Raw genomic sequence first — 14,753 nt, 5'->3', positions numbered from 1 at the left:
CTAACCCGTAGCCATTTTGAAAACTGGAGAGGAGAACTAAAATGGAGGGGAAGGGAGGCAGTGCTATTTTAGATGCTTATTGTTACTGTATGATATGATACAAATATTATTAAATTATATTTAGAAAAACTTGTGGGGCAGAGGAAAATTAGAGAAAAGGGAGAAGCAAGTGATTCTGCCTATTACAGGCTTCAATTTAGGTACTCTAATTCTTGGATTCCTTATTGATTTGATTTGATTTGATTTATTGGACTTCTGTGCCGCCCTTCTCCCAAAGGACTCAGGGCGGCGTACAACATAAAAACACATATGACAAAAATTAAAAGAAAGATTAAATAGAATATCCAAAAACCCAATAGACATTTACAATGAGATTTAGATTAAAATTAACAATTAAAATTAATAATTTATTTTATTCAGGCCAGGCTGGCTTGCTGGAGAACCAAAGGTAGAGTGTCTCAAAGGTGTTTTTTTTTTCTTCAAAAGGCAACGAAGCAGTTTTTTCCTTGAAGAAGAAACCATTTTGCTTCTCATCCAAGAAGCTTAATCAGTTCTGATGGCAGGGATGAAGCATTTTGGATGAGAAGCGAAACGTTTTCCTCCTCAAGGAAAAAACAGTTCAGTTGCCTTTTGAAGAAAAATGCACCTTTGAAACAACTATGACCTGGATGACTGAGAATCTCCACAGACAAAAGTAGAGTACGAGCCTAAGCATTAAATCTGTTTAATTGAAACTGTTGGCTGATGCTGGGTTTTTTTATACTGGAAAATCCAACAATGTGGAAATCTAATTTCACTAAAGCAAACAGTTCAAATTTATATCCATTGGGATTTAAAAATTAATAAAAATACTACACATTTTTATATTAATATCATGCTATCAATGATGAACATGTAGTTGCTGAAAAATTTACAATTATCAAGTGTTCTTAAGAAAACTAGCAACAGTACTGCTGTTCTTCATCACCTTGGATTGCTTTAAAATTTACAGTTATGGAGAACAGGTCAATTAATCTGGAGAGCTATAAGGCTGTCCAATGATCTATCAACAGCAGAAAAGAGAGCAGCCATCATCTGTGGGCTTTCCAGAGAGAGGTCTGGAGCCCCATTCTATAAAATAGGATACTGGACTATAAAGGTTTTAATCTATTCATAACATTGCTACCTGTAACATGCTGGGAAAAAATTCAAATTTCCTTTAATGATCTTTGAATGCATTATTCCTTGCAAAACATGTTAAATCGTCTTTTGGAATATATTATTGTGAATTGTTAAAACAAGAACATGGAGACTATAAGATGAAGTCAAAAGATCAACTAACTGAGAAACGTTTCAATGGATCTCATTTGTATAGTTGACAGAAAGAACTAAGAAAGAAGCTAACAGGACATTTGGAATTGATGAACATAAGGCAGAATTTGAAATTGAATTCTGTGATAATGTAATTGCTAAAACATATACGTTTTTATTTAGATTTGAGACAGAAAAAGAAGAAGTGAAAGAGAATATGAGAAAATGGCTAAAACCTTTGGTTATATTATACCAATGAATAAATGGGAAAATGAAAGGACTGAAATTTACATTACATTACAATTTAAATGGGAACTTTTGTAAGTTTCTTTTTAAGTATGTAATATGCAGAGAAATGACTATTTTGTTCATGACTCAAATTCATGTACTGACATTTAATGATAATAGAATAACTAACAAATTGCTGTATTAACACTAATCACAATGAATATATTATATTTACTGCTCCTTTTATTGTAATTTCATATAGAGGGTTAAAAACTATTTAACCTTAATGTCCTTTCATACTTTCAAAAGTTTCACTTGTCTAGGAACACCACTGCCTGGGGTTTCCAGATGTTGCTGTTCTTTTAATACTTGGCAGCCCCAATCAACCAATGGTAAAGAATGCTGATAGTTTCTGTTCAACGTCTAGTGGGAAACAAGGTTAAATGTATGATTTAGCCTTTACATAAAATCTGTTACTATAGTTAATTCATCGTTTAAACTTTTCTGCTTCCATATAGTAATGGAATTTTGCCCTAATTGACATTGCAGTGCTGCTTGTAATTAAATGTATGATGTATCCAAAGCTGAGTCTCACTGACTGATATACTAGTTTACTGGAATGTTACAGCTGTTTATAGTGTAATGGAATTTTGGGTGTGTATAAATCTCTCCAATCTTAACCAAGTTTTAAATGTGGCATTTCTATTTAAATTGAATAATTATTTGATAGGAAAGGAAGAAAATTAAAATAAATAAGAACTCTGTTTCATATGTTTATATAATCAAAAATATTAGAAACTGAGCATTCAACCTGGCTTGATAACATTTCCACTTGAAATGCATAATTCTCATCCAAGACATTTCTTCAGTTTAGAACTGAAGAACCTTCTTAGATGAGAAACAAAATGAAATTTTGGATGCAACTGGATGACTGAGAATCTCTACAGACCTCCTAATACATTGGTTCACAAAAGTATTTTTTGGGGTGGGGGTAGGGGGAGGAGTTGATAGAAAAGATCATATAAAAAGGAGAAAGTAAGCGCTGGAAGAAAAAAAACTTCTCATAATACTTATACATTTGTTGTTTTCAAATGGAGATAATGCGTATTACTACTCGATACTGAGGAAGTATGCCTTACTATAGTGTCATTGGTAGAAAATAGCAATATGAAAAGATTGCTACAAAATGCTGTTCTGTTTAATTCCAGAAAAAGAATATGGTTGCCTCTATACAAAACAGGATGCTTTGGTCCAATCCACTGCTTCTTTTACTTTATCTTATAAACGCCAAAGAGTACAAAAATAGCCCACATGTGGTTATCTGGATTCCAGTTACTTACCAGAGTTCAAATAAGCTAAACATTTTTACCCACCTATTTCATGTCCCAGAGAAGAGTTCAGTATGGCACCAGCAGACATAACGACAGCACAGCTTCCAAATCCTCGAGGATATAATTTATTCAGTGAAGTTTGAGGGACGTGTTTTTTCCAACCAAGGACTGAAAAGGGAGCTTCCTCGCCATCAATGGTTCTGATGTTTACACGCGCCTTGAGCTCACAGAAGAGCTGTTCTGAAGTCAGTTGGGAGTTTTGCTTCCCCCTAAACTTCACCCCATGCTTATTGGCATTCAAGTAATCTTTCATTGATTTCTGAAGGCGGGGATTCAGCATCTTGGAGGAGACATCCCCCCTCCAAAGCCTGAACAGGAATGATTTTGACATTGTGGTATAAATGTCATTCCATTCATGGGACTCTTCAACCAGTTCTCTTCTTCTCTGGTTCATGTGTATTTTCTTTATCTTCTTTTGAGGGAACCAAGAGTTCTGTAAAATGTTCCTCTTCTGAATTTCCCCCTGCGCAGAGTTTAATTTCATTATTCGCTGAACATTATTTGATAACTGAGACTGACCAGCAGCAAATAAATAATCACCGTTCCTCTGATGAAAATTACTTTTGGATTTTCTTCTTAACTGAGAAGGAAAAAATTCTTCACTTTCAAAACTATTATCTAAGCCAGTCCACTTTTTAATGTTCCCACTCTCTGACTTAAATGAATCTAAGACATCTTTGTTGAAGAGCATCTCATTGACTGTTTCGGAGAAGGGTGGGTCATGAATTGCTCCCATGATAACCCTCTGCTTGCCTTGAATAGGCAAGAGTCTTTTAGTCTCAACATATGAGAAGGAACTAGGAACTGCATCTGTGGTGTTGCTATCGGTGAAATATATGAAGATAAATACGAACAGGAGGCCCCAGGCAAATATTCCAAACAGCATGACTTGTTTCCATTGTTTCAGATTGGGTTTCATGGCAATGTTTGTGACTATTCCTCTGTGCCTTGAGGGTTTTATGAAAAGAAGTAAGACCTGGAAAAAAATATAGTATTAATGAAACTCTTGAAATATTCACAAGATAGCAAAGAAGCAATCTATTTTTTTAGAAAAATAAGGACTCTAAATGTGATGATTCTGAACAACCTATACCAATACTATGCTACTCTTATTGTAAGATAGACTGCTTTTCTCTACTAACAGTTCAGTCACATACCGTATTTTTTGGACTATAAGACGCATCGGAATATAAGATTTTGAAGAAGTAAATTTTAAAAAAAGTTTTTGCACTCTGCAGGCCCTCCAAACTCTCTATATGCCTCATTTTTTTGTGAAAAACAGGGCATGCAGAAAGTTTGAGAGGTTTGCAAAGTGCTCCTGGGAGCTGAGGGGCAAAAATGATGGAAAAAACGACCCTTTTTCATGAAAACAGGCCTGTTTTTTGCAAAAAAGAGGGCATGCATAGACTTTGGCAGGCTTGTAGAGTGCTCTTGGACATGGGGTGGGGGCAAAAACCGGCCCATTATTTCGCAAAAACAGGCCCATTGTTTGCAAAAAGGAGGGCATGCATAGACTTTGGGAAGCTTGTAGAATGCTCCTGGGGCCTGGGGGGGCATAAACGGGCAAAAATTGGCCCATTTTTTGCTCGTTTTTGCCCTCCCCAGTCCCCAGGAGCACTTTGCAGGCCTCCCAAAGCCTATGCACATCCAGTTTTGCAAAGGGGGCGGGGTTTCAGGAGGCCAAAAATGCTGTATTCAGTGTATAAGACGCACCCAGATTTTCACCATTCTTTTTTGGGGAAAAAGGAAAAAAATTATGATATAACCATCAGTCCCCAGTAAAATGTAATTTTATGCAATAAAATTTGTATGTAATAAAATGGGAATGGGATTTTTATTTCTTGGATTTTTAATGTTGTAAGGCTCCTAGAGTCACAAGGTGTGACTAGGGCAGCCTCGTAAGTTTGTTTAATAATTAAATAATTATAATAGGCAGCTACAGGTCAGGGTGAACCTTTTGACCTCCGTCAGTTTGTCCAGATAGGAAATTACTATCTTTTGTGACTGAGGACTATTTTGTTTAATCCAATTCTCAAAAACAGAAAGAAGTGATAGAGAACTTTAAAAAACCTTGTGATAATTCTGAAACACATCAGACACTTAACATAATCAGACAGTCTTGCATTTAGGAAAGTTTTTAATGAACAATTACTTTGTTCATTAAATCAGGACATTTCTATAGTTATAAAATATATTTACTGGAGAAAGGGAAATAGAAATGTAAATTTAAGAAAAAAACACACACAAAATGGTCAAATCTAGCTAAATTAGATATTATCCTCTTGAATAAGCTTTTGGTTTTTGTTTTTTTTTGAAGTACATATTCATTGCAGAAAGAATGATTGGAGAAAGTTTATTTGGGCATTCTGATTGGTTGCTCCTCATTAATTTCTTTTGAATGTATATCCTCAGTTTTATACATTGGAGGAGAGTTAAATAAAGTGAAAGCCAATTTCTCTGGGGACCCTGGTGCTTTACTGAATCAAAGACAATGCTCTGTGTATGATGCCCTGAGTCTAGCCAACAGACAGAAATTATCTAGTAGACTAAATCTATTACCCTAAAGACCTCTGCTGCAGTGGTGGGATTCAAATGGCTTGGTGAGCATGGCCAAGCTGTAAAATCTCCATTCCCACCCCACTCCAGGGGAAGGATACTGCAAAATCTCCATTTCCTCCCGATCAGAGGCAGAGAATAGATGGGGGTGGGGCGAGTCCTCACAAATTCAATCATTTTTTTCCCCAAAGATACAATGAAGAAAATACAGAATTTCATAGAAGAAAATATTATTAGGAACAAAATGAAGCACATCATTCAAAGGATATTTACCTTTACCTGTCAAGATTTTCCTATGGACCAAAAATATCCATGGAGTCACAAAAACCTGCTGAGGTTTTATGGACAAAAAACATTTATCTCAATCAATGAAGGGACTAAGAGAGCAACGGATAGCCATTTTCATGTCACCTTGGCCTCTCAAACTGGTCAAAAGTCTTTCATTATTTTAATGCATCAAATAAGCCACGTGGCTGATTTTCAAAGAATAGTGATTAGGGAATTGAAAAAAAAAATCTTATTATGCAACAATAAAGAAATCTGGTGTGCGAGCTCAATGAGAATATATCTACTATTCTCCACCTTCAGTGAAAACCTGGTAGATGTCATTATTGTTTTTGACAACAGATGAAATAAATGGTTCAGTGACTGGTTGGCTGGGCTCATTTTAAAAAGTTATTCATGATGTCTCAGATATCCACCACCAGTGATTCTTGAGCAGTAAAGTAAATACATTGACAAAGAATTCATAAGGGAATGTTGAAAAATAAAAAAGCTTCTGAAAGCAAGGGCTTGATACAATCATATCTCACTGATCTTTCATTTTTGGGTGCATCACAAGGAACATTATCTCTTTATTACAGCGATTTTAACCATTTAATCTGATGTAATTTCCCCACTAAAGAAGTTCATTTAAAAATATATATTAGTATGTTTGAATACAAGAAAAGTATAAACAAGTGAAGGAAAAATAAGAAAAACAGAAGAGAGAAAATAAAAAAAGAAAAAGACCAACCGACCAACAGAAAGAACAGAATTATGATTCCCGCCCTTTTTTCTATCAAGTAGTAGCCATCTTATTCTTTCCCTCCCTTCTTTAATCCTTTTTAATCCCTCAATTGTAAAAAGCCTATTGGAGATAGGAAGATTAGGAGTCATCAGCCCATGCCATGTAAAGATAGCTGTGCTCAACCTGTCAATTATTTTGTCCTCAAAATACAACCTTGGAAATTTAAGAGATAAAGAATAATGTTACAGTCCTCGATTTATTACCATGAATTCAACAAATGTTTGAAGATATGGTAGTGCTGAACGAAGGGATTTATTATTGGTGCCCAAGGTTATGGCCATTGCAGCATATATCTCTTGTCACATGATCAAAGTTCAAGCGCTTGGCAGGCATTGATGACTCAGGGGGCTTTGATTCTCCCCAACCACCTATGTCTCTACCATCTATGCCAGTGATGGCTAACCTTTTTGTCACCGTGTGCCAAAAGCATGAGCATGTGCCCACACCCATAATGCAATACATGTTTGACCCCCCCAGCGTGTCCTGCAGCCCTGCACATGCATGTGTGACCCCCCCTGTTCTCCCCCACCCCCATGCATGCACGTGAACCCCCTTGCAGCCTGTTTTGGGCCTAGCAGGCTAACCTGCAGTCTCCTGGGACAAAAAATGGGGCCCGAGGGGGGCATGCACCACACTCTTCCTTGGCCTGTTTTGGGCCTAGTAGACGTCCTTGAAGCCTCCTGGGACCAATAATGGGGCGTGGGGGTGCACTGAACTCCCCGTGCTTCCCTCTTCCCCCCCCACATATGTGCAAGCATGCATCTCCCACATGTGCCCCCCCAGGCATGCATCTCCCACGTGTGCCCCCCCCCAGGCATGCACATTCCTTGCTTCTGCTGATGAGAAGACATGACTGGCCTGGCTCTTCATGAGGCAGCTACTAGAAACTAGGCCAGTCATGCCTTGTCAAAAGCAGGGGACAGCAAAAGTCAGCTGGGACAGTTAAGGTAGCGGTTAAAGTGCAGGCCTTGAAACCAGGAGACAGTGAATTCTAGTCCTGCCTTAGGTGGGAAAGCTCACTGAATGACTTTGGGTCATCACTATTTCTAAGCCCAACCCATCTCACAGGGCTGTTGTGGGGAGAATAATAGGAGGAAGGAAGGAAGGAGTAATACTGTATGTATCTTCACTACCTTGAGTTACTTATAAAGTAGTAAAGGCAAGAAAAAAAATCTAATAAACAAAAGAAAATTTTGGCACACCCGGTTGTGGTGGTTATGTAAACTTATTTGTTGTTGAGTGGACAGAGTCCAAGTAAGAAGCACAGGGTATCTTGGATATATGAGAAGACTGCTCTCTGCTAGGATTTCAGCTTCCTCCTGTCTCTGGAGGCTGGATGAGAGCTGCCTACCTAAGGATTTTAGCTTCCTGCCAATGAGCAGAAGGGAATGCCTTTACCAGAGTGCAGGAACGGAGCTCAAATCTTCAATATTTGAGCTCCTTGTTTGCACCCCACTGAGGGAGTTCAGTTTCCCTCAGCAGGTAAACACAGAAATGGCTTAGTACCATGATGGTGAACCTATGGCACACATGCTACAGGTGGCACATGGAGCCATATTAGCTTGCACGGCAGCCCTCAGCTCTAGTGTGCATACGTACGCTGGCCAGCTGATTTTTAGGCCTTCTGGAGGGCCAGGGAAGGCTGTTTTTACTCTCCCCAGGCTCCCAGAAACCCTCTGGAACTGGGGAGGGTGAAAAAATGGACCTACCAGGCCCACTGGAAGTCAGAAAATGGGCTGTTTCTGGCCTCCAAGGGGGGGTGAGGGATGTTTTTGCCCTCCCCAGGCTCCAAGAAAGCCATGCGCAGGGTAGCAGGGAGAGGGGTCACGCGCACATGCACAGGGGGTACGCCGTTGGGGGGCATTAAATTATGGGTGTGGGCACGCGAGTGCATGCGATAGTGCAAACATGCACGCTTTTTGCACCCGAGATGAAAAAGGTTCGCTCTCACTGGCTTAGTAGCACACCTTATCACTGACATGGTCATCCCTTACCTGGGATCCTTTAGTAAAAATAATTTTACAGGAAATGGTTTTTAGTAGGCAGCCCTGGGTCTCCACTGCTCAGCAGGTGTTAAGTTAGGGAGTTCAAGCAGTCAGCTTTAATTGTTACTAGTAGGAGTACAGATAAAAGGCTTATAGAGAGAATAATTTACAATACAAGATAAGCTTGCTAAATAACCTTTTCTAAACGTATACTTGGAGAAATTTATATACAAGTTGTCTTAGCTGGCTAAATAAGTTTTACTACAAGGATATATATATATATTATATGTGGAAAGAAAAAAAAAGCCCACTACCACTACCCAATCCTCTGTGGTGCCAAAACAACTAATTAAGTAGATGGATGGTTTGTCACATTTCAGAATCTGATACTATAGTGCTGTATTCCTTTTAGCTTTAGCCAAAGCTGATGAAAAACCTCTAGTTTTAAAGTGAGAACAATCCTATTAGCAAACCCTCAAGAACTGTAAGAGCCAGTAGCATGAATTATCATACGGTCCATCTGCTGTGCTAGCATCATCATCCTAAAGTTACCTGTGAATAATTATGTCTGCTGAGGAAGAACAAAGGGGTTGTAATTTGAAAGTTCTCTGTCTTCTAAAATGTCCCTTTTCCTTCACCCGACATATTAGTTGAACGGTTAACAGTGGGGCAGCAGAAATGAAACACAAGGTACCGTAATTAGTACAATGTACGAAAGCATATGAACTGAAAAACTGAGATTCAAATAGCCGTCTCCTGTTCTGGCCTAGCAGGTAACTGTACAGGATTACAGGAATGCACCAGGTTTAATTGGATTAGAGGTTCTGTGAAAAAATGTCTTCTGCTATAAATGAATCACAAGGTCAATAAAACGTCTACTGGCAAATCCCTTTGTCTCCCAAATATCAGACCTGCAGAAATATGTATAACTTGGCACAGATGTTCAACTATATTCCAGACATTATGTTTAAGGAAACAGATATTAACAACGTATCTTAAATATTGAAAATATTTCGAAAGGATAAATAATTTGAAGTCTTCAAAAGTCACACATGTATTTTGAATTAATTTTCAATGTAATTAACTGAACTATCATATATATGACAAAGCAAACTTGTTTTATGTATAGCTCTGAGTGTAATTTATATATGACACCTTGGAAATTGTTCACCCACATTTACATCTGTAGTAATAAGAACGACAAGGAGGAAAGATGTTAAGAGAAACAGATAATGAACTTGTACTTTAATTTTCATTATAGAACTAACTTGAAAATCTTTAATGGGGCATCTTTTATTTATTTACTGCCTTATCTAATAAAACAGAAGGAAGGGAGGAGGGAAGGAGGGAGGAAGGAAGGAAAGGATTAATGCAACAAAAAGATACTGTGCCCAGATATGGGGCCCTGACAGGGGTGAGTAAACCTAGTTCTTGGTCATGGTTGTATTATGCTTGTATTAAATGTGGAATATCTTGCATGATGTCCACTATGTTACTACTGTTATTAATTTTGTCATTATTTTAATTTATTATTAAAGTTATTTAATTTAAAACAATGACATTTGTCATTGTTTTAATTTTCTTTGTTTTTACAGTGTTTTTAACTCTTAGCTGCCCAGAGTCATGCACATAAAATGGCCATATAAAGTTATTAAATAAATATGACGTGTGTGTGTGTGTATGTATTTGTATATCTGTATGTATATATATGAATTTACTTCCACTGTTCAGCTGTCAATTTTCATGTAGTTTTACAGATCCTTCCAGGCATCTTTAGCACTGACACTCAAATATTATCATTTCTCTATATTTTGAAAGAAATTTTTATTGCTTGGTCCACCCGTCCTTGTTACAGTTTAGGAGAAGGTACAAAAATAGTCGCTTATATCTAGGATTATAAGACTTTTTTTATTTTGCTGACGATGTGGCTTGAACATTTACATTTTTGTAAGGTGCCAAACACCATTTAATTTATTTCATCTGTATTTTAAATAAATTTTATATATGTGTGCTGTGGTTGATACACCACACATAAACATGTATAACTATTTTTAAGTCAACATATGTCATTCAAGCATAATGTGAAACGTACCTAAGTCTTCCCATGTTTGCTTTTAACAAGAAGGAATTAAAATTATACCTCATCCGGAAGAGAGGTAATCTCAGTTTAATCCCTGAACAAATTTATCTTAATTGAATATATTTTGTAGCATTAAGAAACAGTTTCAGGATGGGTTGGCTCGCAATGTTCCTTTAAAAAAAAAAAAATAGGCAGCAATCTTAAAAATAATTGCATACAGAAAGCTATACAGAAAACTTTACAATTTAGTTCCAAACATCTTTAATAGATAACCATTGGGTCAGAAGGGACCTTGGAGGTCTTCTAGTCCAATTCCCTGCCCTTATACGGACTTGGTTAAATGGTTGTCCAATCTTTTCTTGAAAATCCACAGCCAATGGGTCATAATTTGAGATTTAATTTTGATTTAAACTTTTTTCCTTTATATTAAAATTATTACCTAGGATATATTTTCAAAAATATTGAGAAAACCAACCAATATAGAATATTTATGCTGCATAAGTCATAGTAAAGTTTTCAAATTTAATGCTCATAGTAATCATATTAAAGAAACACAGAATTCATAACACATTTTATTATTCTCTCTCTCTCTCTCTCTCTCTCTCTCTCTCTCTCTCTCTCTCTCTATATATATATATATATATATATATATATATATATATATATATATATATATATATATATATATATATATATATATATATATATATATATATTTGGGCTATCATGTGTTTTTTGAAAAAAATTCACATTTTTTTGGGTATAACATCATTGCTAATGGTGTCATACATCCCCAAATTTTTATAGCAATTTAATTTAAATTTATTTAGGGAATTTAATTTAAATTTGTACTGTGACTAAAGATTACCATCCCTAAGAAAATGTGACAAAGTAAGATTTTAAAAATCTGTTTAAAGGCTGAAAGTAATTTGAAAAAAGTTACAATCTGAAATTGCTATTTTAGTACTATTTTTCTTTCTTGACTTAAATCAAAACATAAAATTAGTTTGCATACTTCATGACAAGCCAATATATTCTAAACAAGATAATTTAATTATTTTTCTCTTATAGAATAAATTAATGCTTGTTTTCTGACATATTCATCTTCAGCTGAGACAATTGCTTTTTCAAGCAAATTTAATAAAAATAACTTGTTCTTTTAACATCCAGACACTAGAATTGGTCACTGATTTTAGTATGTTAGAAAAATTAGTATGTAAGCTATATGCCTATAAATTATTATCAAAAAATATATAAAGAAGACATCTACTTCACTTTGGATGAACAAAGAATAGATCCATTAGATATTTCTCTAATCTATACTATTTTCACTTTTTAAACTAAAATCATATATTACAGAAACATTTTTTCAGTGGCACTTTTTAAAATATGTGTCATTATTTTGTGGCTTAGTCATTTGCTCACTTCTAATTCTTTGTGAGCTGATGGACATAATTTTGCAAGCATTGTCTATTGCTACTTGAATTTTTTAAGCTTATGCTTTTATCATCGGTACATGAGATACATCCATTATATACAGATACATACAAAATATAAGAGCATGTTGAATAGAAATTCTGAACACAAAAGGACTGTATCTAGATGAAATTATAACTTTCATTTGAAATTATTACCAGATATTATGCAAATGTTGATTATGAATTTACTGGCAATATTTCCTCAATGTATTTACTGAGCTAGAAAATAGTTAAAACAGTTAAAATTTCTCTTACGCAGTTATGCAGGTACCTGTGCAATTAAAACAGCAGAGCCCTACGCTAGCACTCTTTCCTGTCAACATGACAATCTATAATTTCCTTTCAAATGTTCAAAAAAGTGTACTTGAACTCTGATCCCAAGGATGGGAATCATAATTCATATTAATGAAAATTTCTAATTTTAGGCTTTGGAATGTAGAATGCTGGTAATTTGAGCTGACAATCCTAGCTTAGATCTGTAACAGATTTTTCCCCTATCAGAATGATGAAACACCACAAAAATCTTGAGCTTGAGTTGCAAAATTTGGTGGAGCTGTGCAGTTACTATTTTTTTTCCAGATCATCTACCTAGATGTTTGACTGTAGAAATTAGCTTCTTGCAGTTCATGGAGCAGATGATACGTTAACATTTATTCTTAATAAGGTGAGCTACATATAAGACTTGTGCCAAAACTTACGCTTTCCTTCTTCAGCGCTCCTAATAAATCAGAAAGTCTTCAATTAACCTTAGCTTCCTGTTACACCTGAACTGGAGCAAAGTGATTATCAGGCTCTGTTTTGAAGTTAACCTCCAGAACGGCTGGGGTCAAAAACATTTAACCCCTCTTGGATTTTGAAGGAAAAAATAGACCCCTGAGTCTTGTGCATTGTCTTTTGGACCTATTAAAATATACACAGAGTTACATTCCTTAAGCCTTGCATTCAACTTTTAAATTTTGGCCTTCAATATGATGCACAATTACTGGGTACGATCTCAGACCAAACTTACGGCACATCCTTGTTTTAACAATTTTATTCCAATCTTGATAAATAATTTTTTTTTGTTAACTTGGTATACAGGTAGTCCTCAGCTTACAACCATTTGTTTAGCCACCAAAGTTACAGCAACACTGAGAAAAATGACTTACAATCATTATGACTATTATGGGATTCTCGCGGTCATGTGATCAAAAGACAGAGGCAAGTATTTATGATGATTGCAGCATCCCAGGGTCATGTGGTTGCCATGTGTGACCTTCTCAGCTGGCTTCTGATAAGCAGGGGAAGCCAGATTTGCTTAACTACCACATTATTCACTTAACAACTGCAGTGATTCACTTCACAACTGTGGAAAACAAGGTTGTACAATTGGGCATGACCCACTCAACAACAGCCTTCCCTAGCAATGGAAATTAAGCTCTCAATTTTGGCAATAAATTGAGGACTACATGTACTCTAATATCCCACGGATTTTTTTTTTCCTGGTTGCCTCCGGCAAATCAAAAAATACCTCAAAAAACTAAGTGGAAAAATAAATAATCAGCAATGCTGGCCAGAGATAACCATGGTGTTACAGGAAAGTCATATTCATCCTCGCTTCCAAGTCCACCTTGTCGAATTTACATTTACATTCTAAAAATAGATTAAAAATGATACAATTAGCTATGTCCTGCTGTGTAATATCTAACACCAGGCATCTGAAATAACATGAACACAAGACAACCGGACAGTCAAACCACATAGCCTTTTAAAAGAAGCAAACTAACAAGGTTAGACTACAAAACATGACTTAAGCAGGTACTAGGGACCAGGGTTCTAAGCAATAGATTGGAAAAGAATCAAGTACAAGTAATCCTTGAGGTATGACCAAAATGGAGCCTGTCCATTATAGTCGTAATCTAAGAAGACGTTAACTGAATGATGTTAACTGAATTAAATCTAAATGCATTTGTTAATAGAGTGCATGGATTGTTACGTATGCATGGGGTATCTCAAGGATGGAGAAGACCATGGGGAGGCTAATGCAGGAATAAGACTACCTTCCTCTGGCCATCCAAGGCTTTATCCCACCCTATGATATTTCATGCTCCACTTCCCACTCCTTAGGGTCCCCACAGCTCCTTGGACCTTCTCCGCACCAACTCCCTATTATCAATCACTCCCTTACCTTTCAAATATCTCCAGAGCTCAAGATGTTGGAGTAGGGAAGGAGAAGAGGTTGGTCCAGAAAAGTCTTTTTTCTCAGAAGCTGGCGAAGCATCTGAGCAGTATCTGAGTTTTCTTTTCATCATCGCTAGATGATAGACTTCGTTGCCCTCCACAATTAGTCTTCCATAGGAAGAGAAGGGAGAAGGGTGCAGCCAACCTCTGCTTCCTACAGGCTTGTATGTGTGCATCCTCATGTATATTTCCCCTCTTCACAAATCACTTTTGCTAAGAGTGTACAAGGATGTACGCATGCGTGCACACACGCTTTCCTCTTCACAAAAGTGCTTTTGAAAAGAGGGGAAATGTGTGTAAGCACGAACACACACACACTAGACTATAAGAAGGAGAGGTTTGCTGTTGGCTGCATGCCCTCCCTCCCTCCCCTTAATTCCACTAGTATAAGCCTAGAGGAGCTAATGCTGGGGGAGGGGGAGGGAAGTCTACCAACTAGTGATGACAAAAGAAAAA

The 14,753-nt window shown here is 36.6% G+C and overlaps 1 protein-coding gene across 1 annotated transcript in view; it reads right to left on the bottom strand.

Moving 5' to 3' along the window:
* Positions 1 to 14,753, bottom strand: part of ST6GAL2 (ST6 beta-galactoside alpha-2,6-sialyltransferase 2) — a 72,791-nt gene that overhangs the window by 18,560 nt on the left and 39,478 nt on the right. Inside the window, exon 2 of the mRNA XM_081949230.1 lies at positions 2,892 to 3,885. Within this exon, the coding sequence (XP_081805356.1) occupies positions 2,892 to 3,828 (937 nt within the window). The 5' untranslated portion in view covers positions 3,829 to 3,885. The remainder of the gene's footprint in view (positions 1 to 2,891; positions 3,886 to 14,753) is intronic.

This window comes from Natrix helvetica, assembly GCF_964273705.1.
Source record: "Natrix helvetica genome assembly, chromosome: 3".
NCBI lineage: Eukaryota > Metazoa > Chordata > Lepidosauria > Squamata > Natricidae > Natrix > Natrix helvetica.
The sequence above is the reverse complement of the archived record's forward strand: the minus strand, read 5'-3'. Positions and strand labels throughout refer to the sequence as shown.